The sequence below is a fragment of the Carassius gibelio genome, chromosome A1 (genome assembly GCF_023724105.1).
Source record: "Carassius gibelio isolate Cgi1373 ecotype wild population from Czech Republic chromosome A1, carGib1.2-hapl.c, whole genome shotgun sequence".
NCBI classification, from domain to species: Eukaryota; Metazoa; Chordata; class Actinopteri; order Cypriniformes; family Cyprinidae; genus Carassius; species Carassius gibelio.
Window position 1 is genome coordinate 4059815 of NC_068371.1, and position 22500 is coordinate 4082314.

A 22500-nucleotide genomic window follows, 5' to 3' on the forward strand; every position below is an offset into this window, starting at 1 on the left:
GCTGGTGAGAACACCTGTTAAACAAGGTTGAGCATGAGGTTGTACTGTAACCAAATCTTTTTTTAAAGCAAGCTGGCCTTGTCTTCATTTTTCTTTATCATTTCTTTCACCATCTCAGGCCTTTTATATTGGCCCAGTGCTTTGGTTGTGCAGTAATTGAGGACACGTGGCATTACTTCCTCCACCGAGCCTTACATCATCGCAGAATCTACAAGTTCATTCATAAAGTCCATCATGACTTCACTGTAAGTTACTCGCATGCTCACAAATACACACACACGATATGCAGAGATACTATAAGATAGGCCTGCAAATTGAATCCTACTTTGGTGTCACCATTGCCCTGTGCATGAGGGAGGACGACGGAGTCCAAGCCTATTCAAGTGCACCCCTGATAAAATACCAGATTTAGCATTTTTACGAACAGTTCTTTATGTTAACTGTTTATCATATGTCTTAGAAGTAATAATTATTTTGTATTGTATTGTTTTGCAACCAAAACGTGTATTGTTACACCACTAGTAAGTTATAGTTTCAGTCTTTTCTTTTCTTCACCAATATTATTTTTCTATTTCATTTTCATCCTGATGATGATAGATGATCTATCATCTGATTGTTTGTTTATGTGTATGTTAGGCTCCATTTGGCATGCAGGCAGAGTATGCCCACCCTGCTGAGACTCTGATTCTGGGGGCCGGATTCTTCATTGGCATCATGGTCTTCTGTAATCATATGATTTTGCTCTGGGCCTGGGTCGCTTTCCGGCTGCTTGAAACCATTGATGTTCACAGGTAAGCTCAGTAGACACCTTGCATTAATGTGGATGTAGGTTTACTTTTTTTGAGGAAGACTATGCTGAAAAATTAGAAGAGATAACCAAAAGACAATGCCAACTGTAAATCTGCACAAATGAAAATGTAATAATGGCTGCGACTAAATTTGAGGTCAGTCCTTCTCAGCAATTAACTTCCAATCATGGATCTCGACTGTATTGTTTGTGATTGTGGTTGCTGACTAAATGCTCATATGCAACCTCAGTGTGGCAAAAAAAGGTGTTGTTGTTTGAACTGAAAAATAAACATAATTTCTAGTTATTGGAATTAATATTAGGAATTAATGTAAAAAGAAATATCAAATTACAATCACAATATTTAATCATGATTACAATTGAGCTAAATTGCTAGTTTCATTGATTAGATTACAATTCACAGACTTAAACAAAATGCTAAAACCTAAAAAGGACATTGACACTGAACTAACACTAAACTTAAAATATAGCTGGTGAAATTAACACTAATGCCATGGTCTGGATCAATACATTTGATTGCATATACAATACAAATTGCATATGACCATTTAGTCAGCAACTTCAATTACGTTTTGGATTATCAGATGATAATTATGGAAGCATGTTTCCACTGAATAAATCCTAAAACAAGGTAACTGCTTTTTATCTCACAATTCTGAAAAATTGTGAGTTACGAAGTCAGAATATATAATGAAAGTCGCAAAGAGTTCACATCTCGCAATTCTGCCTTTTTTCTTTACTTTATAACTTTTTGGATTTACAGTATTGTTCAAAATAATAGCAGTACAATGTGACTAACCAGAATAATCAAGGTTTTTCGTATATTTTTTTATTGCTACTGGCAAACAAGTTACCAGTAGGTTCAGTAGATTCTCAGAAAACAAATGAGACCCAGCATTCATGATATGCACGCTCTTAAGGCTGTGCAATTGGGCAATTAGTTGAATTAGTTGAAAGGGGTGTGTTCAAAAAAATAGCAGTGTGGCATTCAATCACTGAGGTCTTCAATTTTGTGAAGAAACAGGTGTGAATCAGGTGGCCCCTATTTAAGGATGAAGCCAACACTTGTTGAACATGCATTTGAAAGCTGAGGAAAATGGGTCGTTCAAGACATTGTTCAGAAGAACAGCGTACTTTGATTAAAAAGTTGATTAGAGAGGGGAAAACCTATAAAGAGGTGCAAAAAATGATAGGCTGTTCAGCTAAAATGATCTCCAATGCCTTAAAATGGAGAGCAAAACCAGAGAGACGTGGAAGAAAACGGAAGACAACCATCAAAATGGATAGAAGAATAACCAGAATGGCAAAGGCTCAGCCAATGATCACCTCCAGGATGATCAAAGACAGTCTGGAGTTACCTGTAAGTACTGTGACAGTTAGAAGACGTCTGTGTGAAGCTAATCTATTTTCAAGAATCCCCCGCAAAGTCCCTCTGTTAAAAAAAAGGCATGTGCAGAAGAGGTTACAATTTGCCAAAGAACACATCAACTGGCCTAAAGAGAAATGGAGGAACATTTTGTGGACTGATGAGAGTAAAATTGTTCTTTTTGGGTCCAAGGGCCACAGGCAGTTTGTGAGACGACCCCCAAACTCTGAATTCAAGCCACAGTACACAGTGAAGACAGTGAAGCATGGAGGTGCAAGCATCATGATATGGGCATGTTTCTCCTACTATGGTGTTGGGCCTATTTATCGCATACCAGGGATCATGGATCAGTTTGCATATGTTAAAATACTTGAAGAGGTCATGTTGCCCTATGCTGAAGAGGACATGCCCTTGAAATGGTTGTTTCAACAAGACAATGACCCAAAACACACTAGTAAACGGGCAAAGTCTTGGTTCCAAACCAACAAAATTAATGTTATGGAGTGGCCAGCCCAATCTCCAGACCTTAATCCAATTGAGAACTTGTGGGGTGATATCAAAAATGCTGTTTCTGAAGCAAAACCAAGAAATGTGAATGAATTGTGGAATGTTGTTAAAGAATCATGGAGTGGAATAACAGCTGAGAGGTGCCACAAGTTGGTTGACTCCATGCCACACAGATGTCAAGCAGTTTTAAAAAACTGTGGTCATACAACTAAATATTAGTTTAGTGATTCACAGGATTGCTAAATCCCAGAAAAAAAAAATGTTTGTACAAAATAGTTTTGAGTTTGTACAGTCAAAGGTAGACACTGCTATTTTTTTGAACACACCCCTTTCAACTAATTGCCCAATTGCACAGCCTTAAGAGCGTGCATATCATGAATGCTGGGTCTTGTTTGTTTTCTGACAATCTACTGAACCTACTGGTAACTTGTTTGCCACGTAGCAATAAAAAATATACAAAAAACCTTGATTATTCTGGTTAGTCACATTGTACTGCTATTATTTTGAACAATACTGTATAACTCGCTTTATAAGTCAAAATTGCAGAATGAACTTGAAATTTTAAGGAAAAAAAAGTCAGAATTGCGAGTTTATATCACAAAATTGTGAAATAATAAAGAGTCGCAATAACCTTGTTTTATTTTTTATTTAGTGGCGGAAACGGGTCTTCCATAGATAATAACTAACTGCAACACTAGGGGGCACTATATTGATAATGCATTCAGTTAATAGCCTGTACACAAAAAAAAAAAACTACATGACCAGAAAAACATGGACATCACCTTCTTATTAACTAGTTTGACTATATAAGAATTCTAGGATTTTATTAATAATTAAACTATATTTTGTGTGGATGATATGTCCTGTTAAAATATTTTTCATGATTTATCTTTATGATATGTATGCGTTTCATTCTTTGCCTTCTCTTCAGTGGTTACGACATTCCTCTGAACCCCCTACATTTGATTCCATTCTATGCTGGAGCTCGTTTCCATGATTTCCATCACATGAATTTTGTGGGCAACTATGGATCCACATTCACCTGGTGGGACAGACTTTTCAACACTGATTCCCAGTTTAAGAAACATTACTCACAACATAAAGCTGTGAAGAGCGACTGATGCCTCACCATCGGCCAGAACAAGCTGTTTCTCACGGACTCCCGTGTGGGCTTTGGTTGCTCTGATGCGTTTTCATTGTCTTCCACTGCACTCGCTCACTCTTAAGTATTTAAAACCGGACTGAATGGATTCAAATCAATGCCGGCTTCTTACAGCAATGTGCCTTTGAAAAGAGAAAACACACCCCACAGCTCACTGTGCAACAACAGACTGTTTATTAGGAATGAAAGAATTTCAGCATGTTCTGAGCTCTCTATTATAAACATTCATCTGTCTCAAATAATAATGACATTATTCTTTAAATGCACTTTACTTTCACCTAAACAAAGATGCAATGTTTTAAATTGATATTTTTGTAATGTTTTTTTTTCTTTGCTTTTTTTTTTTTTTTTTTGCTAAATATTTTATAACTTTCCACAGTGACCTTCTATATAGCATATTAGATGTGCTTTTGAAAGGATTTGGAGAACAAATTATATATATAAAAAAATTTCATAAGGGAGAAAGCTAATTGAGATGTTAGTTTGTTCATTTAAATGCAACTTAATTAAAAACATGAAATCATCTCTGCAGTTGTACTGTATTTAAACAGTGAGAGCGTCCAAACATTTCAGTATGTGTTTTCATCACGATTCACATTCCCCAGCGTTGATCATCTTACACGTCAAATTACATCATGTACACAATACATGGTGGGTAGACATTCCCAGAACAGAATATACATACTACATTTTTTTATGTGTCACATGAGGTAATGTAATGTAAATATTATTGTATGTAAATAACCATATGGAGCGAATAGACAGTCAAATATTACAGTATGTAAATTATCTAATGGAAAGGGTAGATGGCCGTCCTTTTATCTAAATACACAGTGTACAGTAATGACGTACTTTCTTATTAGTACTTCAAGTACTTGTGCTAAAATACAGTTTTTGGAAATTTCCACATTACTCGTATGCAAGGTTTTGTTGACTTGATATTTTTTCCTTAACTAAAGAGGAAATCTATGCTTTTACACTGCTACATTTTTCCAGTCCCTTTCATGACATTAGCAACTACAAAATTGCAAAAATGATTTTTTGCTACAGTTTAAATTCTTTTGAATCCACCCTTCGTTTGTGAAGGGTTTTAAACAAAAACTAATTTCATTATGTTGTTGCATAGATTTATATTAATATATAGGCTGCTACTTTGTTTTTGTGATTCCAAAGACCAGTCGATTGATTCAGTTGCGTTGAATCAAACCGGTTCACAAAGAGGTCTGTGTCGAGAGACATTCAGAGCTTAAAGCAAAATGCCCTCTTTATTTTATTTACATTTTTTGTTTATATTTTGAATGCTTCGATGAGATGCTTGTCGGTATGACATCACTAACATTGACTAAATCCAGACATCTCTTCACGGGTGCTGGTTATATGTGTTCCTGCTTCACAAGCTCATTCTGGGGTTACATGGGGACCACTGAGCTCTAGTTTAGATTAATAGTTTGGGTGTATCACTAGGAACCTCTAGGGGACCTCATGAAGCCGTGAGGTGGGTGGCTTGGCCAGCAGGGGGCGCCTTAGATCCTAATTAAAAATGTTTTTATAACTGTGTTTCTAAAAAATAGACTCATCTCACTATGTGTGTGGTATTACCCTTTGATACAACACTTCAAGATGGCACTGCCACAGCACTTTTTGTGAGGGTTATTAAACTATCTATTTTTGTTATATATGTAGTTATAGTTTATATTTATATCAATATATACTTCTTTGTTTTGTATGTTTCTGTGAAATTATAATAACTCAAGATCAAGAAGTAAATGATGATTGTATCAGTCGGTGATCCTAATGAAACGTTAAGCTGGGTATCGCAGCTCACTTTCTCTTGTAATTATATTATAATTACTTCCATGTGTAAACAATGGATTTTACTTTAACATAGAACATGAGTATAAAATTTCAACATTACAAATAATTACAATATTACTCAAGTAGGAGTTTAGGACCCACTTTATATTAAGTGTCCTTAACTACCATCTGCTTACATTTCAAATTACTTATTTGATAGAGTGCACTTATTTTAAACATGCATATTTTACACATGCGTACTTATATTTGAAAATACCATCCTGTACTAATTACATCTGTAATGTAGTTAAATCTATAATTACACCATTGACCCCTAAGCCTAACCAGACCACCAAACCTGTCCCTAGCCTCACCCAAATCCAACCTCAATCAATTTAACATGAACACTATAAGTGTATAGTGTAATATAATCCATCTGACCTTTGGATACTTAATGCAACGCTGCAATTCGATTTCGTCATAACTTAAGCCACGCCCCTGCAGGGGTAGCACCGTGCGCGTTCGCCAGTTACGCGCGGCGCTTCCACTATCTCAAGCGCGTCCCCGCGTGCGCACGCATCCGTTCTGCTGCGGCTCTATACGGTACACGACACATAAAACGAGAGACGAGGAAAACCAGAAAGGAAAGAAAAGGAAGACTGACAGTGGTGCCAAGAGAAACAGAATAGGAATAGGCGGAGAGAGAGAGAGAGAAGGGTCGAGTGCTTTGAGAGACGGGAGTGATGATGACAGCGGCGGTGTTCTGCGGGGCTTTGCTGATGCTGGCTCTGGCCTCGGCCGGGGATGCTGCGGGGGAAGCCGGAATCTCGTTCGAGTACCACCGATATGAGGAGATGCGGAAAGCGCTGGTGTCCGTGTGGCTGCAGTGCCCCTCCATCACCCGCATCTACACGGTGGGCGAGAGTCACGAGGGCAGAGAGCTTCTGGTCCTGGAGATGAGCGACAACCCTGGGGTCCATGAGCCTGGTGAGAGAGGATCATTCGTTGTGTCAGATTATAATGAAGGAAGGCAGACCATCGTTGCATTAACTAATGAAGCTCTGTAGAGCAGCACAAGCAAGCATCTTCCTTTGTGTGTGCCATGTTTATCCATTGTACATGAAATTAAATCAGGCTTTTAATCACTAAAGGGGGTTCTTCTTATGAAATAACCACCTTTGTCATTTTGCAATTTGTATATTTAGACTATTACATGTTTCAGGCTCTTTACATACACAGGCGAGGAGACCAAGGCGAGCCAGACATCCACTCGATGGCTATTGAAATTCATTATTTTTCTAACATTCAAATTTGTAATGCAGACTTGTCTCTAGGTCTGTTGAAACCCAACAGTGATTGCATTAGAAACTGTTTTGCAGGGTCATAATGGTGTGTGCTGTTTCATTTAATCATGTTCCAAGTGCTTCATAAATCATCGCGCGGATGTCTATCGCTGCTCACTGTGACGCGCAGGTGCGCTTTGGTGTGTCTGCGCGCTCCCGGGGCTCACTGTGCGCGTGGACGCCATTTTGCAAAGGGTTGCAGAAACGCACTGCTTCTTACTAAATTAATAGATGCATTAACCTAAATATTGATTATATCGTTTATTAGCTTACTTATAGAGACTGCAGAGTAAAGTGTGAAGGAGCCTTCGGTTGCCTAAATGAGGGCCAGTGTTGTCTGCTGTCATTATTCTAGAAAAATACAACATAAAAAAAAAACCTCGATTGCTGAATGTTGGAGCCATCAGACTTAAGTATTTCAGAGAGTCTTAGAATAAAATAAGTATTTTTGAAGTGCACATTCAGATCTTTATTTTAGGCCTACATATGCCATTCCTCTAATGGTTGCACAAGACAGGGTTTGAGTAATAAAGGCTTAAAACATGAAAGTAATATTCATGCTGGCATTTAGTTTGTGTTGTGTAGGCCTATGTAGGCTATGGTTTTAAGTCTTTGATGTGGAGCTGTGTATACTAATTAGTTCATTTAGTGTGCTCTATTTAGATTTGGGACTGGAACAGATTAAGCTAATCACTAAACAACTCCAACTGAAACCTATAGAGACGCTTCGGTTATTTAGGAGTGTTCATTTTTTGATATTTTGTGTTCTGTCTTCAGTACGTGATTACTGAAGCTCAATATGATGTGTGCTATTATATTTATAGCTTATCAATATCAATAAAACACATTTTGATTAGCTAAAACAGACTTGAATTTATAAAACAAGCACCTATCTTTACCCTATAATGTAATTTATTCTGACTAGATTGACATAAATTATCATCATTAGTTAATTCATTAGATCTCATCATGATCTTATGAACAATAAAGCATTTATTAATCTAGGTTATTTTTAATTTCTGTATTTACTAATATAATATTTGCGTTTCAAATTGAATGAATTAATGAAAAATATTTAAAAATAAAAATCTCTATTGAATAATAATAATAATATTTTTTAAGAAGAAATATTGAATGTATTAGTTGACAGTAATACCAAGGTAGTGGCTAGTCTTCCTGGGGTCCAACAAGTAAAAAAAAAAATTTAATCTATTAAAATAAAAATACAATTAACAATTAACAGAGTACTGTACCATTAAATATTCCTTTAACGATTTTTCAAACCTCATTTTACTTGTTAAAAAACAGTTAATGTCTGATGGCAATTCATTCCATATTTTCATTTCTCTATACATTACAGTCCATTGCTTTGCATTAGTTTTAGAAACAGGGAGCGAAAAAATATCCTTTTAATGCATGCCTGGTGTTAAAATAATGACAAGCATTACTATACAAAAGTTTAAAGTACAATACACTTGAAACTATCGATACTGAAATATTTCTTATAAAACATAGCAGAGAAACAATTGGCCTATCCTTCACCAGTAGCCAACCTAGAATTAAGTGCATTCTCATAATATTAACCCTTCTCTTACAGTTCAGCATTAGTCGTGCAGCTCTATTCTGGACTAATTGTAACTTTTCGAAGTCTTTACTTGATGCACTCGACCATACCACTGGACAGTAGTCTAAATAAATAAGAACCATTGTTTGCACATCTTCATGGCCCCTGTTCCTTAAATAGTATGGTTGGTTCTCCGTACGTGTGTTTGCATGGATATGACTCATTGCATTAAGTCCTTTATTGCTAGCAGATGAGTTTCCAGCACCACCCATACCGTGTAGCCGTGGTCAACCCACTCAGCAGCAGCAGCGTACAGATGCAGGAGTGAGAACGGGATATCAAAGACAGGTCGGGTGCTGCTAGTCTTGAGTGTTACAGCTGGGCAGAAATAGCTGTTGTCCTAGAGACAGATCAGCTTAGCACCGTGAGCCATGCGCTTCCCTGTGCTCAGTCAGATGAGGAAGAGATGAGTGGAAGAATTAGCGTGCGATGCCACGCGCTCAGAAACAGGCCATCTGGTGCTCTGCTGAGTGAGCATGTGACAACACCTAGATCAGATGCACACATTCACACATACGATTAGATCTGGTCTTTTTATTGCTTTGTCTTAAAGGGATAGTTCACCCACAAATGAAAACTCTTGTGTCATTATTTACTCACCCTTATGCTGTTCCAAACCTGTATGAGTTTCTTTCATCTGTTGGACAGAAAAGATGATATTTTGAAGAACAGTTGACGGTAGCCATTGACTAATGGTATGAAGAATAAAAAAAAAAAATACTATGAAAGTCAATGGATACCGTCAACTGTTTGGTTACTCACATACTTTTTCAAAGTATCTTTTTTATATTCATACACTTTTGGAGTAAATGACAACAATTTTCATTTTTGGATGAACTACCCCCTTTTCAAACTGATCAAGCGTTTTGTATTTCAATATTAATATTGCATGTTCATATTTTCAGATAGCACTTTCCGCTAATTGGTATTCTGTGGTTTTTATTTATTTATTTAAAAGCATTTGAAGGACACATGGGGCCCTATCTTGCACCCAGCGCAATTGATTTTGTACACCGACGCATGTGTCATTCCTATTTTGCACCTGCGCAAAGCGCGCTTTTCCCTCCACAGAAGCACGTCGCTAAACTAGTGAATGAACTTGCGCTCCCTGGGCGGTTCAGCGCAAAAAAGGAGGCGTGTTCCGGCGCAAACAATCCCTGGTGCTATTTTGCTGTTCCATTAAACAATTGCGCCACTGACCAGAAAAAACCTAGTCTAAAGTCAGTGGCGCGTTGCGCGTTGTTCATTATGCTATTTTAAGGGCGCATGCTTGACCATAGTGTATAGCGTGCACAACGCGCATGCACTTTGCTCATGTAATCTACACAGATGCAACAGTTATTTTTGCAAATCATAAATTGTTACACTAAAAAAATATTAACACTTGAGATGACGGAAATCATTGTGGTGTGCCACGAAGATGTGAAAAAATAGGCATAAATCTAGCTTACAAATTATTGAGGCTAATTGTAGTAATTAAGGATCAGACCTGTTTGAGGTCATATATGTAGCTATAAGGACATCTGACAAATTGGTTTGTCCGTCAAGAACCAGGAAAAAAATTGTGGCTATTTCCTCCCACGCCTGTTTAACCGACGCTATTTTGGGTGGGTTTCTCCCATCCCCATACAACACAACTTCTCTGTCTTTCACTGCTCTTACAGGAACACCAGTCTCCTCGGCTGTGAACCGCTCCTGGCGTGCGCCTGGTAAATACGCCATAATAATAGCAATCCATAATGGAACTTGCGCACCTGCTTTTAAAGGGAATGTTGGATGACGCTCTGATTGGTTTATTTCACGTTACGCCCAAACCACACCTATGAATAATGAAGCTACTTCAGACCAACCCATTTTAGATTTGCGCCGGGCGCAAGAGCCATTTATCCCGCCGGGAAAATAGCAACAGCGCCGAGACCCGCCCACAAACTAAATTGCGCTTCGCGCTTTGACACTTGCGTTTCTGATCGTTAAAATAGGGCCCATGGTGTTCGTTTTGAAAAATACATAAAATCATTCAAAAGTACCATTGTTTGTCGTTATCCATTGAATTGAATATATATATATATATATATATTTATTTATAATTTTTCATTATTGTCCAAAATGTAATATTTCACTGTATCCCACATGTTGTACAATCCTGTTACCGGATGCATTTTCCCAAATGGGAAGAAAAGTAATTAATATTAGTCCATTGTTAATTTTTTTTACACATTTTGTTTATTCATCAAACTTAACCATTGCTCAAGTTATTGTAAGAAAAAAAAAATGGTTGGGAATATGGGAACATATTTAATCAATAAATACAAAAAACATAAACCAAACAAAACTTGCTAGAAAGTAGTAGCTAAATCATGGCTAAACATGCAACCCTGTGACCCACTCTGACTTAGTTTAAAAATATATAATTAAATTAATTAAATTTAATTTAAATTAATATAAATATTTAAACATTATTTTAAAATTAAGCAGTTCACCCTCAAATTAAGATTATGTCATTGTTATTCACCCTTATGACTTGAGTGATGAAGGAATTCTCATTTTTGGGTGAACTAGCCCCTTAATTTTTATGTTCATTTAAATATTTAATGCTTCAAAATAAGAAAAGCTATTCTACAGTTGTTTGACCTCTTAAGGTTAATAATGAACACTTTCTAAAAGGTTAAGCACCTCTTTTCACTGACCGTATGTTAGAAAAACGAGGAATTTCAGGCTCTATTCATGGAAACTGTCATATATGATTTCTATCTATACATTTCCCCACTGTGTTGTACATATTTATTGTACAGAAAAAGAAGAGAATATCTGAAACATTTGAAGCTCTCCTTCTCTTTCTGGGTTTTTGCACAATGGGTGTGAAGAAAGTGTATCTTCCAGTGACTGAAAGTTCATTAATAATGCAAGCTAGAGGGATCCCACATCTGCTTTCATCTCTCTCTCTCTCTCTCTCTCTCATAGATCACACAATATGTTCAATGAGATCATTAGTTATTTTGGACAGGAATATTGTTTAGTTATACAGTGTACAGCTTTCCTTTTCTTTAATCATCATAGTCAGATTGTTGTTGAGGTCATATGAAACAGCGTACATTTCCCGGCATTCTGTGTTTTCACTAAAGAAGTGTGCTGAATCAGTCATCTATGTCTCCTTTGGTCAACATGGGGATGGAAAAGCAGTGTGTCTTTGACGTTACTAGTAGTGTTTGCGTATGTCTTTAAGACCTGCGTCATTAGCACACACATCCTGACTGAATGAACCGATGGATTCACGCATGGATGGGCTAAGTACAAAGAACAGGATGGAATCAAAACTAAATGTGTAATGCTGACGTTTGAGGTTATAGAGAGGAAGGGAGTCTTTGATGTTATGTAAATGATGTTGTGATTTATTTGTCATCATGTGGTCATATGAAGATCAGAATGATTAGAATAAAACCACTTCCTCTCTCTTTTCCTCGCATGAAGGTGAGACAGCAGTTTCTGCTCTCTAAGGCACTGCGTTTCTCATCTCTGAGCTCGCTCTTCTCTCAATGTGGCAGTAGAGACATTTATAAAGTAAGATTTAGCTATTTCAAATAAATCCTTTTTAGGAATTCTGAAAAATGTATCACAGTTTGCACAAAATATATCAAGCAGTTTTCAATGTTAATATTAGAAAGATTTCTGAAGGATCATGTGACACTGAAGACTGGAGTCATGATGCTGAAAATTAAAATTTGACATCATTTTATAATATTTTCGAATAGAAAGCATTGAATATTACCATCTTTACTGTATAAATGTAGCCTGAATTAGTCATTTATAAAATCTTGCAAATTTTGAAATTGCATCAAGATTAACTCCATAAATTTGTGAGATTAATCTTCATTTACTGTATTTATCAGCAATCCTAATGAATATATTTATCTTACTGTGGGACCCAGTATACAGACTACATTTGCTTGCTGATGAAATCGTGGAATGTTTACCAGTCATTCTGTGACATTTCATCTTTATTCAAGAGTTTTATTCAAGGCAGATAGTTAGTAAGTATGATAACTTCACTTGTTAGATATCTAACTCTCACTTAAATATGAGTGTATTGAACATCGGTTTAAACAAAAGAGACCTTTCAGTTACATTTATACACTTTTAGACTTAATAAAGGCTTTGGGTTTGTCTAACAAACAGATGTGAAGGTACACAAATAATAAAGTTAAATAAATTTAAGAAACAGTACACTGTCTCTTTAAATGTTTGTCTTGAAGTATTGTCCAAAATGAGGTTAACAGATACCTTGTAATAGTTCTTGTCTTTCAATTCTTTGTTAGAAAGAGAACAAAGAGAAAGAGGGATAAAGAAGGTAGGGAACAGAAACAAAGCTGAGAGGACGTGAGTGTGTGAGAGATGTGTTGATGTTACAGAATATGTTTCGAGAGAGAGGCAATGATGACTGTTTGGCTTTGAAATGTGTTATTTTAGTCTTTTTGTTTGTCAGTTTCTCTGACAGATGAGCAGTTTTTCCTTCTTCACCTCATCTGCGCCGCACATGATTTCCTCATCACTGCTATCCAGAAAGCTTTACTTTCTATTGGATAAGATGCACATTATAACTGTGTTTCTGTTTCGTAATGAAGGGGAAGTTTGTTCTTCACAACCTTGTGTGGGATTTCACACTTTTGCAATCATCTTTGCTGAAAACCCTTCGCCCATCTCGTTTCATTTTGAGACTACATGTGTAAAAACAATTATGACAAGAACATTCACAGCATCTCTCATAGAACTTACTGTAAGTATTACGTAGTCATTAATGTAAAATAGTAAAGGCAACATTTCAGTTACTCACACCTGTACCAATATTCATTTTTAAGATGATGATTTAAGACATTTTAATAAGACAAATGAATTTTCCAGAACAACTTTACATAGCTGTAATGCTATGAATAGTATTATTCTTTTTTAGATATTTATAATGCATACAAACAAACAATAATTAAAAATCTTATATCATTTTCCATACTAATGATTCCCTGCAGTTAAGTTGTTTCTGCATCATATTTTTGAAAAGATGACTCGTACCAAAAAACAAATATGCAAAAAAAAAAAAAGTTTGGATGTTTTTTTGTTTATTTCAGAACGTTGATGTCTTTGAATTTAATTTACATATATTTTTATCAGTAACACTTTAGTTTGGGGACAAATTCTCACTATTAGCTAACTGTTAAATATTATTTATTTGCTGCTTATTAATAGTTAGAAAGGTAGTTGTTAAGTTTAGGTAATGGTTATGGTTAGGTAAAGGGATCTAAAATATGATCGTGCAGAATAAAGCATTAATATGTGCATTTTAAGTGTAAAGAAAAAATGAAAACACCGTTACTTTTGTCTCTCACACACTTTTTCGCACTCACCTACCCATCTACACACATTACACATTCATCCGCACATTTCCTGCGGACAGGCCTGGGAATACTTTACTTTGACTTTAACATCTGTGAAAGAGCTTGGCGGTAATTTCATTTTGATTGGAGTTTCAAAGTCTGGTTGTAAGTGTGACAGGGACATACGTCCTTATTTAGGAGCTTGAACACACACACACACACACACACACACACTGTGGATATTGTGCACATGCTGCTCTTTAATTGCGAGATGAAGAATATTAAGATGTTTAAGTAGGCAATGAAATAGACGGCTATAAAAAGGCCAAAGCCTGCAAGGACCCCTGCTGAATTAAAGCGGCGCTTCCATCTGCTTCCAATCTGTGTGCGCGGCAAATAAATGTGCGTCCAGTACTGTATGCCTTTGTTTTCTTCCTTAACTGGTGTGTTGGCTTTTCTAAATGGGTCTGTCCAATGCAAACATCCTTTTCAGAGCCTATATAAGGTGCTTAAATATATTATATAATGTTTACTGCGCAAAAGCAGGTAAACCTTGCTTGTATGTGTATCTGTATAAGCTCAGTGTGGTGTGATTATCAGGCCGAATTGTTCTCAGAAGCTCATGTTTCTGAGATTAACAAAGAAAAAAACTTCTAGTGTCCTTTCCTGGCCTTTGATGATTTGTGCTTGTTACCTGAGGGATGAAGTGTGTCAATGCTCATGTTTGAGCGTGAAAGTGTTGGGAGGATTTAAGTGGGCCAGGGCTTTGTTGTGTGAAAGCAGAGAGGTTTCTGAAAGGTCATTAAATGAGTCCAGGTTTGCTCTGGTTCAGATGATACTGTATATAATATCTGTTTTTTTTTTTGTTTTTTTTATAAGCATGTATATTTTATTGCACGAATGGTTTTATTAATATTTTTGAAGGTGTCTTTTTATATGAAGGTTGTGTGTAACTGGTTTGATTTGAATGTGTGGTGAAATTTATTTTATTCCTGTGGTTATCTATTAGATCGCCGCTGATTTGCCAATTTAGAGTAGTTAGGTATGGTTCTTTGTATTTAAATGTTTTGGTTGATTATATTGATTTATTTTCTAGATTGATTTTTTTGGTTGTTTTGGGTCTTGAGTCTCTCTGAAGCCTAGTACCTCGTATTGACTCTTTCTCTTCATCTTTTATATAAATTTAAACCTTCAATTTAAGGTGTTTTCTTTGGTTTCATTTCTGGTCTGACGGCTTGATGCGAGTCTTCATTCTTTTTATTGCGTCTTAACCCTAGTGGACATCATATACTACTCCATCTGTGCAGTCAATGTTATGATGATGAATATCCCCCCTCTCTGTCTCTCTGTCTCTCTCTCTGTCTCTCTCTCTCTCTCTCTCTCTCTCTCTCTCTCTGTCTTTATGCGTGTGTGTTGATCTTAACATCTGGCTAGGTGTTCTCAGAGGAGGAATTCTCAGTAAATCCACAACCTAGACCAGAATCATTCAACACACGCTATAAACAAGAGGAAACCAAAGTCATTAAAGCAAACAAATAAGACCATGTCTTGATTATTCAAACAGAGAGGACATTAAAAATAACCAAGAGGAAGTGTAACATCTCATATAAACTGAATAGAAAATAAAACAGCTCATAAAGTATCTAGTTTGACCTCCTGTTGTAGAAATGACTTAGTCTTTAAATAGTTTCAGGCCCTATTTGTGGAAAGTGACAAGTATACTAAAATATCCTTTAACTATGTGGATATTCCTTGTATATATCTCAGTGTTTTTGAAACAGTTGACTTGATTTATTTTATGATTTCCAGTGTGCTTTTCTTGATATTTTACAGTTTTAATTCAAGTTTTGAGTTTTGCATTTAACAGTTTAATGTGGTGACTGTCTTAAAATGCCTTAAAAAAAATTTTTTTTCAATATTTAATATTATATTTTTATTTGACATTGAATTTAAGTGAATCTTTCTATTCATCCTCAACCCAGTATCATGATTGTAAAATACATCATAAAATTTCTATAATAATTGCTAAATGAAATTGTCTATTTTGATTGGATGGTAAGATACTGATGGTGTTGTTTTTGATATTTATGCATGTGATTCATGCAACTCAAATAGTACAGATCACTTTTAAAAGATAAAGCTTGAATTAAGATGCATCATTTAGCTGTTATTTGCATCGGTTGATTTGACTCACATGTGCATACAGCATGGGATCATGAACTGTGTTTGGTTTTGTGTGACAGGCGAGCCGGAGTTCAAGTACATTGGGAACATGCACGGCAATGAAGCAGTGGGCAGAGAGCTGCTCATCTATCTGGCTCAGTATCTCTGTAATGAGTACCAGGAGGGCAACGACACCATCATCGACCTGATCCACTCCACACGCATTCACATCATGCCCTCCATGAATCCTGACGGCTTTGAGAAAGCAGCCTCACAGGTACACACACACACACACACACACACAATGTAGCAATAGCCAAAAAAGAATTGCATGGGACAAAATTATAGATTTTTCTTTTATGCCAAAAATCATTAGGATATTGAGTAAATATCATGTTACTTGAAGATATTTTGTAGATTTCCTACTGTAAATGTCTAAAAACTTAATTTTTGATTAGTAATATGCATTGCTAAGAATTCATTTGGACAACTTTAAAGATGATTTTCTCAGTAATTAGATTTTTTTTTTTTTTTTTTTGCACCCTCAGATTCCAGATTTTCAAGTAGTTGTGTCTCGGCCAAATACATCAATAAAAAAGATTATTTATTCCATTTTCAGATGATGTGTAAATCTCAATTTTGAAAAACTGACACTTAAGACTTTGTAGTCCAGGGTCACATATGTTTGGAGTTTCTAAATATATATTTAGAGTTTATACATATTAACTGTAAAAATAAAAATGAAAATATAACGAGAAAATCTCATTCTTAAAAACAGTTGCATTTATCATATGTTCTCATATTTATTTTGTTAATAATATGATAAAGGTTTAATTTAGTTATAGTGTAGGCTAGGGGCAAACAACATGAGCAAAATCTTATATCAAAAAATATCTTATTTCAAAATAGCAATATATTTGTAATTGCTTTAAGGTTTTTATGAAATTTCATAACTCTCATCATCAGTTTCAATATCACAAAAACATAGCTCTCAACCTTGACAAGACAAGTAAACATTATAAAATAAGAACAAAAAAAAAAAAATTACAACCAATAGGACAAAAAACTGTAATACACATATAAAAACACGAACAATTAGACATGTGAAAAACTTTAAGCTCTAGAAATAAAAAATATTACTTAAATTGTGTTATGTACAAAAAAACAAACAAACAAAAAAACATACACACTGCATAGTCTTCACTTGATTCAGGGCCAGCGAGAGATTTTCTCTCTTTTGTTGTTTGAGTCACGTTAATGACACAGACAGCACCAGGTTTTTTTAGGCTGCTGTCACTTTAAGATCAAATGCACATATCAAATATACTGATACACAAGCATTTTCTTTCTCAACTGTTTTTGTTTGCTAACCTGTGTTTACAAGGACACATACACTTGACACATAACTGTGTGTTTGACGGTTCAAACCCAATGAGGCACAAAAGTTCAGTACACACACATTATGTGCGCATGTTTCAGGAGTTACCAGTTAGTGGTGACTCACTAAAATCTGATTAATTATTTTTTTCGTAGTACTATTAAATGGAACCCACAACAATGTAAAAACAACGCAAAATTTAGAGATAACAGCAAGTGAGGTTTGTGTGATATTTTAACCACTGAACCAAAAAAACAAAAACAAAAAAAGTCCCTGGTTTCCATTTCAAAAAAACTGTTCAACTTGAGTTTTGTTGGCAGAATGTAGGGATGCTGATTTCATGACACTTTATTTTGGTTTACCACATCCTTCTGCAGCCTGTGCTCACACAAGTGTGGGCTGTAACATTTCATGACACATTTGACTTTTAGATTCACATGTGTTTAGGGGATACCAAGAGATTATGAAGCACCTCACTGTGGTGTGGTTTACTGCACTGCTTTACTGATAAATGTCTATCCCGACCACACAGCAAACATGCGTTCTGTCTGGGCTTTGGGATTGTTTCAGAGGTGATTTTGGGTATGGGTTTTATTTGTACATTAAATCAGTAACGGTTGTATTCAGGTTGGAACTCACTTTACAAGACTCTGGCTTTTCCTGTAGCGTCTGAAAAATGACAAATAACTGAAGTGATTTCCTCATTAGTCTGCAACTTATTCCCTACATCTCAGTCTGTTCAACTTTCAATGTCAGCCCTGTCAAAAATATTGACTTAAAAAAAAATATGTGTCTGCGTGTGTTTTATAATAGATTCATATTTTTTTATTCAGTAGAGATGCATTAAATTGACAAAATAATTTGTTTAAGCTCAAAAAAAAAAAAAAAAAAAAAAAAAAAAACTTAAAAGTCACTATACTTTACTGGTAGAAAAGCAGCATAAAAAATCTTTTAAAAAATAATATACTGTTTATATATTGACAAGATGTACATACAAATTTGGAACCAATTTTTATTAATTTTTTTAAGTGAACTATTTAAAAATGGAGATTTTTTATTTATTTATTTAGATTATGGTAATTTGGCTAATAGTATCATTATTCTCATAAATGTGTGCAGCCTGGTGAGATGAAGGACTGGTTTGTGGGCCGCAGCAATGCTCAGGGGATTGATCTGAACCGAAACTTTCCAGATCTTGATCGCATCATCTACATGAATGAAAGAGAGGGTGGATCCAACAACCATCTCCTGAAAAACATGAAGAAAGCTGTGGATGAAAACACCAAGGCGAGAGAGGCTATTTGTTAAATGTTGTAGCATGGTAGTATTAGTAGTGCTCCGAGCATCATTATTTTTTGAGCTGGGGAAATGATTTTTGATCTGTGTGTTACAGCTGGCACCAGAAACTAAGGCTGTCATTCACTGGATTATGGACATTCCTTTTGTGTTGTCAGCCAATCTGCATGGAGGAGACGTGGTGGCCAATTATCCATATGATGAGACGCGCAGTGGTGAGAAAGCACCAAACACACACACAAACACAAACATAAGTGTATATATGCGTACTGTATATACAGTACTGTTATGATAGATACATTTTTGAATATTAAAAAATACAAAATATTTGCATCATTCAAAATCATTTGTCATATTAGGTTACATTTTCTATTAGTTGCTTTTAAAAAATGTTACCAAAATTGTGGCTCTCACAAGTATAGTGAATAAATGAGATCTCATATACCAGTTGATCATAGAATTAAACCAGGAAAACTGGTCATAGAATGTGATTGGCTATTTGTTTTGTTTGTCCACCAGGTTCTACTCATGAATATAGTGCTAGTCCAGATGATCTGGTGTTTAAGACTTTGGCTAAGGCCTACTCCAGCTATAACCCAGTGATGTCCGACCCAAACCGACCGCCATGCCGCAAGAATGATGATGACTCCAGCTTCAAAGAGGGCATCACGAACGGAGGAGCCTGGTACAGTGTGCCTGGAGGTATAATGAAACACTCATATACTCTATTTGTTATGTTTGGGTCTCCACATACTTCGACAATGTTGTGATGAATAAAAAAAAGTCACTTAGTGTTAGTTGAAAACCTTTGCTCTTTCCCTATCTCTGTCTGTCAGGCATGCAGGACTTTAACTATCTTAGCAGCAATTGTTTTGAGATCACCCTGGAGCTGAGCTGTGATAAGTTTCCTCCTGAGGACACACTCAAGCAGTACTGGGACCAGAACCGTAACTCACTGGTCAGCTACATAGAGCAGGTACAGCCCAATCCTCTCTGACGCCTGCTCTTTGTTTGAAGGCGGAGAGTTGTTTTGTTTTCTGTGAAGCTCAGACTCACGAGTCAGGATTAGAGGAGGCTAGGTTCATCCCTTCCTGATCCCTCGCGTCCTTCACAGGTTCACAGAGGAGTGGCGGGATTTGTGCGGGATCTACAAGGAAACCCCATCTCAAACGCTTCTATTTCTGTTGAAGGAATTGACCATGATATCACCACAGGTACACACACACACACACACACACACACACACACACACACGCACACGCACACAGACACGTTTGTTTTTGTGAAAAGTGTGTTCATCCCATAGGTGTAATGGTTTTTATACTGTACAAACTGTATATTCTATGGCCCTACACCAACCCTACACCTAACCCTAACCCTCACAGGAAACTTTGTGCACTGTTACTTTCTCAAAAAAACTCATTCTGTATGATTTATAAGTGTTTTGAAAAATGGGGAAATGGGTTATGTCCTCATTAGTCACCCTCTCCTTGTAATACCTGTGTCATACCCATGTCATTATACAGAGTTGTGTCCTGATATGTCACAAAAACAAGAGCACACACACACACACACACACACACACACACACACACATATATATTACTTGATCAGTGACCTAGAAGTAGTGCAAAATATTAATATTTAATATTACAATTATTGTTAATTATTATACAAATGTATCAAATATATATTTTAATTGATACTTTTTTTATACCAAGTTTTGAATGTGGACTTTATATTTTTATTCCATGGATTTATGTGCTTCCTCATAAATATTATATTGTATAACTAAGCAAGTAATGAAATAAAGTTTTTTTTTTTTTTTTACTTTTAAGGGAATTAAAATATTACAGATATTTACGGATAATAAAAAAGGTGTTATTGTTATGATATTTTAACAAAGAAATTGTGTTTTCTTTCCATGAAATTCTGTGTACATAAATTTTAAAAAGTGACTTGTCTCTGCAAATTAAGAGAGAAAATAAATAAAAAACACTTGTTTCACCTTTAAAACAATGAACTTGGTAACACCCAGTTAGGTTTCTGTTGAAAACTTGTGTGTGGTACTGCCCTCTAGTGGCATTTTTGGCCACTTTTTGGAAGTAAAATTTCAAACGTAAATCACTCTCCTTATTTTTGATTGGTCATTATTTTCTTTAGCTAAGGATGGTGACTACTGGCGCTTGTTGGGTCCTGGTAACTACAAAGTGTCAGCATCTGCTCCTGGGTACCTGACTGTGGTCAAGAAAGTGGCTGTTCCCCATAGCCCTGTCACACGGGTAAACACACACCCTCTCTTCTCTCCTTTTTCTCATTGTATCTCACATCCTATTCTGATGTCTCCGTCTTTCTCACTCCCAGCTGGATTTTGAGCTGGAGTCGCTGGAAGAGAGGAAGGAGGAAGAGAAGGAGGAGCTCATGGATTGGTGGAAGATGATGTCAGAGACACTCAACTTCTAACTCACCCGAGGCTTTGGCCTACACAAGCATCATAGGTGTAAAATATTCATTGTTGTTGTATGTGTGTGCTCATCAACTTAAAATAACACAATTCAGTTTATTGGTTTGTTTTGGCTGTTTTGCATTAGAGGTACTGCATTTTTACATTTATAACAGCCATTCATTTAGCCATTCATACATTAACAAAGACAACCAGTGTTAAAACTGGTCTCAGTATTTGCATATATGGTTGTCCTTGTAAATATGGATGAATATAAATAAATGAAATGCTATGTAGATCTGGTAAAGTGCTAGTTGACCCTATTGTAGGGTTTTTGCGATTTCGATCAACTAGGTTAGTGTTACTTTAGACCAAGTTTCCTTCAGTCAAGCAAAGGTTATTACTGTACATGCACACACAGAAAAGAAACACGGAGAACACGGACAGTTGATATTGTGGAGGCCAATTGACCGATCTATCACTCTTTTGTAAGGTTGTGTTTTACACTGATATTGTGAGATTATTTTGTAACTATGATCACCAATCACTCTAACCAATCAGAGAGCACTGTGTTGTGATGAATGTACATCAGCAATGAATATTACTATTTATTCTGACTATGACTGAAGCCATTGTAGACTCATTCACACCTTGATCTCAAGTCTCTTTCTGTCCCTGTGGGTTTCAATAAAATTATGCTTGATGTTTTGAACGGGAGTGCTTTTGATAAACCTGTTTCATTTACAAATGCTTTAATAATTATAGCTTTGAATATCATATCCAGACAATTGCTCAGATGAAAAGAAAATGGAAAAGGTTATCAATTGAACTCCTTTTTTATGTTATAAGAACTATATAGGAAACTAAATAATTCTGAACGTATGATAGTTTTAAATCTGTATTATCTATGTTTATCGAGCAGTGAGTTTCATTTCAGGTCATATATAACAGCAGATTTTAATGGCACAAACTAATAAAATAGACATTTATTTAGATCGAATGGTTTTGTAATGAATACCAAATTGCACAATGAAAATGTGCCCGATGAAGTCCTATCTGCAGTCTCTATTGAACATTCTGTAATATATTGTCTTTTTTGTCTGTTTCAGTATCTCTATAGTTAGTGTATTTCTGTAATATGAAATGGCATGTTTATGCTAAATCAATCAACATTAAGTCTATAATCCTGCATTCAGAATTTTTAATTAATACAAATTTTAACCCTTTAGTTTGGGAAATTTCTTGATCTAAAT

At 35.8% G+C, this 22500-nt stretch overlaps 2 protein-coding genes across 2 annotated transcripts in view; both read left to right on the forward strand.

The window, feature by feature from the left end:
* LOC127960217 (methylsterol monooxygenase 1) overlaps positions 1-4366 on the forward strand; it is a 5689-nt gene extending 1323 nt beyond the window's left edge. Inside the window, exons 3-6 of the mRNA XM_052559869.1 lie at positions 1-4; positions 119-245; positions 637-791; positions 3613-4366. The exon at positions 1-4 is cut by the window's left edge and continues 145 nt beyond it. Of these exons, the coding sequence (XP_052415829.1) occupies positions 1-4; positions 119-245; positions 637-791; positions 3613-3802 (476 nt within the window). The 3' untranslated portion in view covers positions 3803-4366. The remainder of the gene's footprint in view (positions 5-118; positions 246-636; positions 792-3612) is intronic.
* Positions 4367-6172: 1806 nt separating this feature from the next.
* Positions 6173-22500, forward strand: part of LOC127960304 (carboxypeptidase E) — a 16497-nt gene continuing 169 nt past the window's right edge. Inside the window, exons 1-9 of the mRNA XM_052559932.1 lie at positions 6173-6624; positions 16211-16407; positions 18628-18795; positions 18902-19019; positions 19324-19506; positions 19641-19780; positions 19919-20018; positions 20968-21086; positions 21169-22500. The exon at positions 21169-22500 is cut by the window's right edge and continues 169 nt beyond it. Coding sequence (XP_052415892.1) covers positions 6381-6624; positions 16211-16407; positions 18628-18795; positions 18902-19019; positions 19324-19506; positions 19641-19780; positions 19919-20018; positions 20968-21086; positions 21169-21267 — 1368 coding nt within the window. The 5' untranslated portion in view covers positions 6173-6380 and the 3' untranslated portion in view covers positions 21268-22500. The remainder of the gene's footprint in view (positions 6625-16210; positions 16408-18627; positions 18796-18901; positions 19020-19323; positions 19507-19640; positions 19781-19918; positions 20019-20967; positions 21087-21168) is intronic.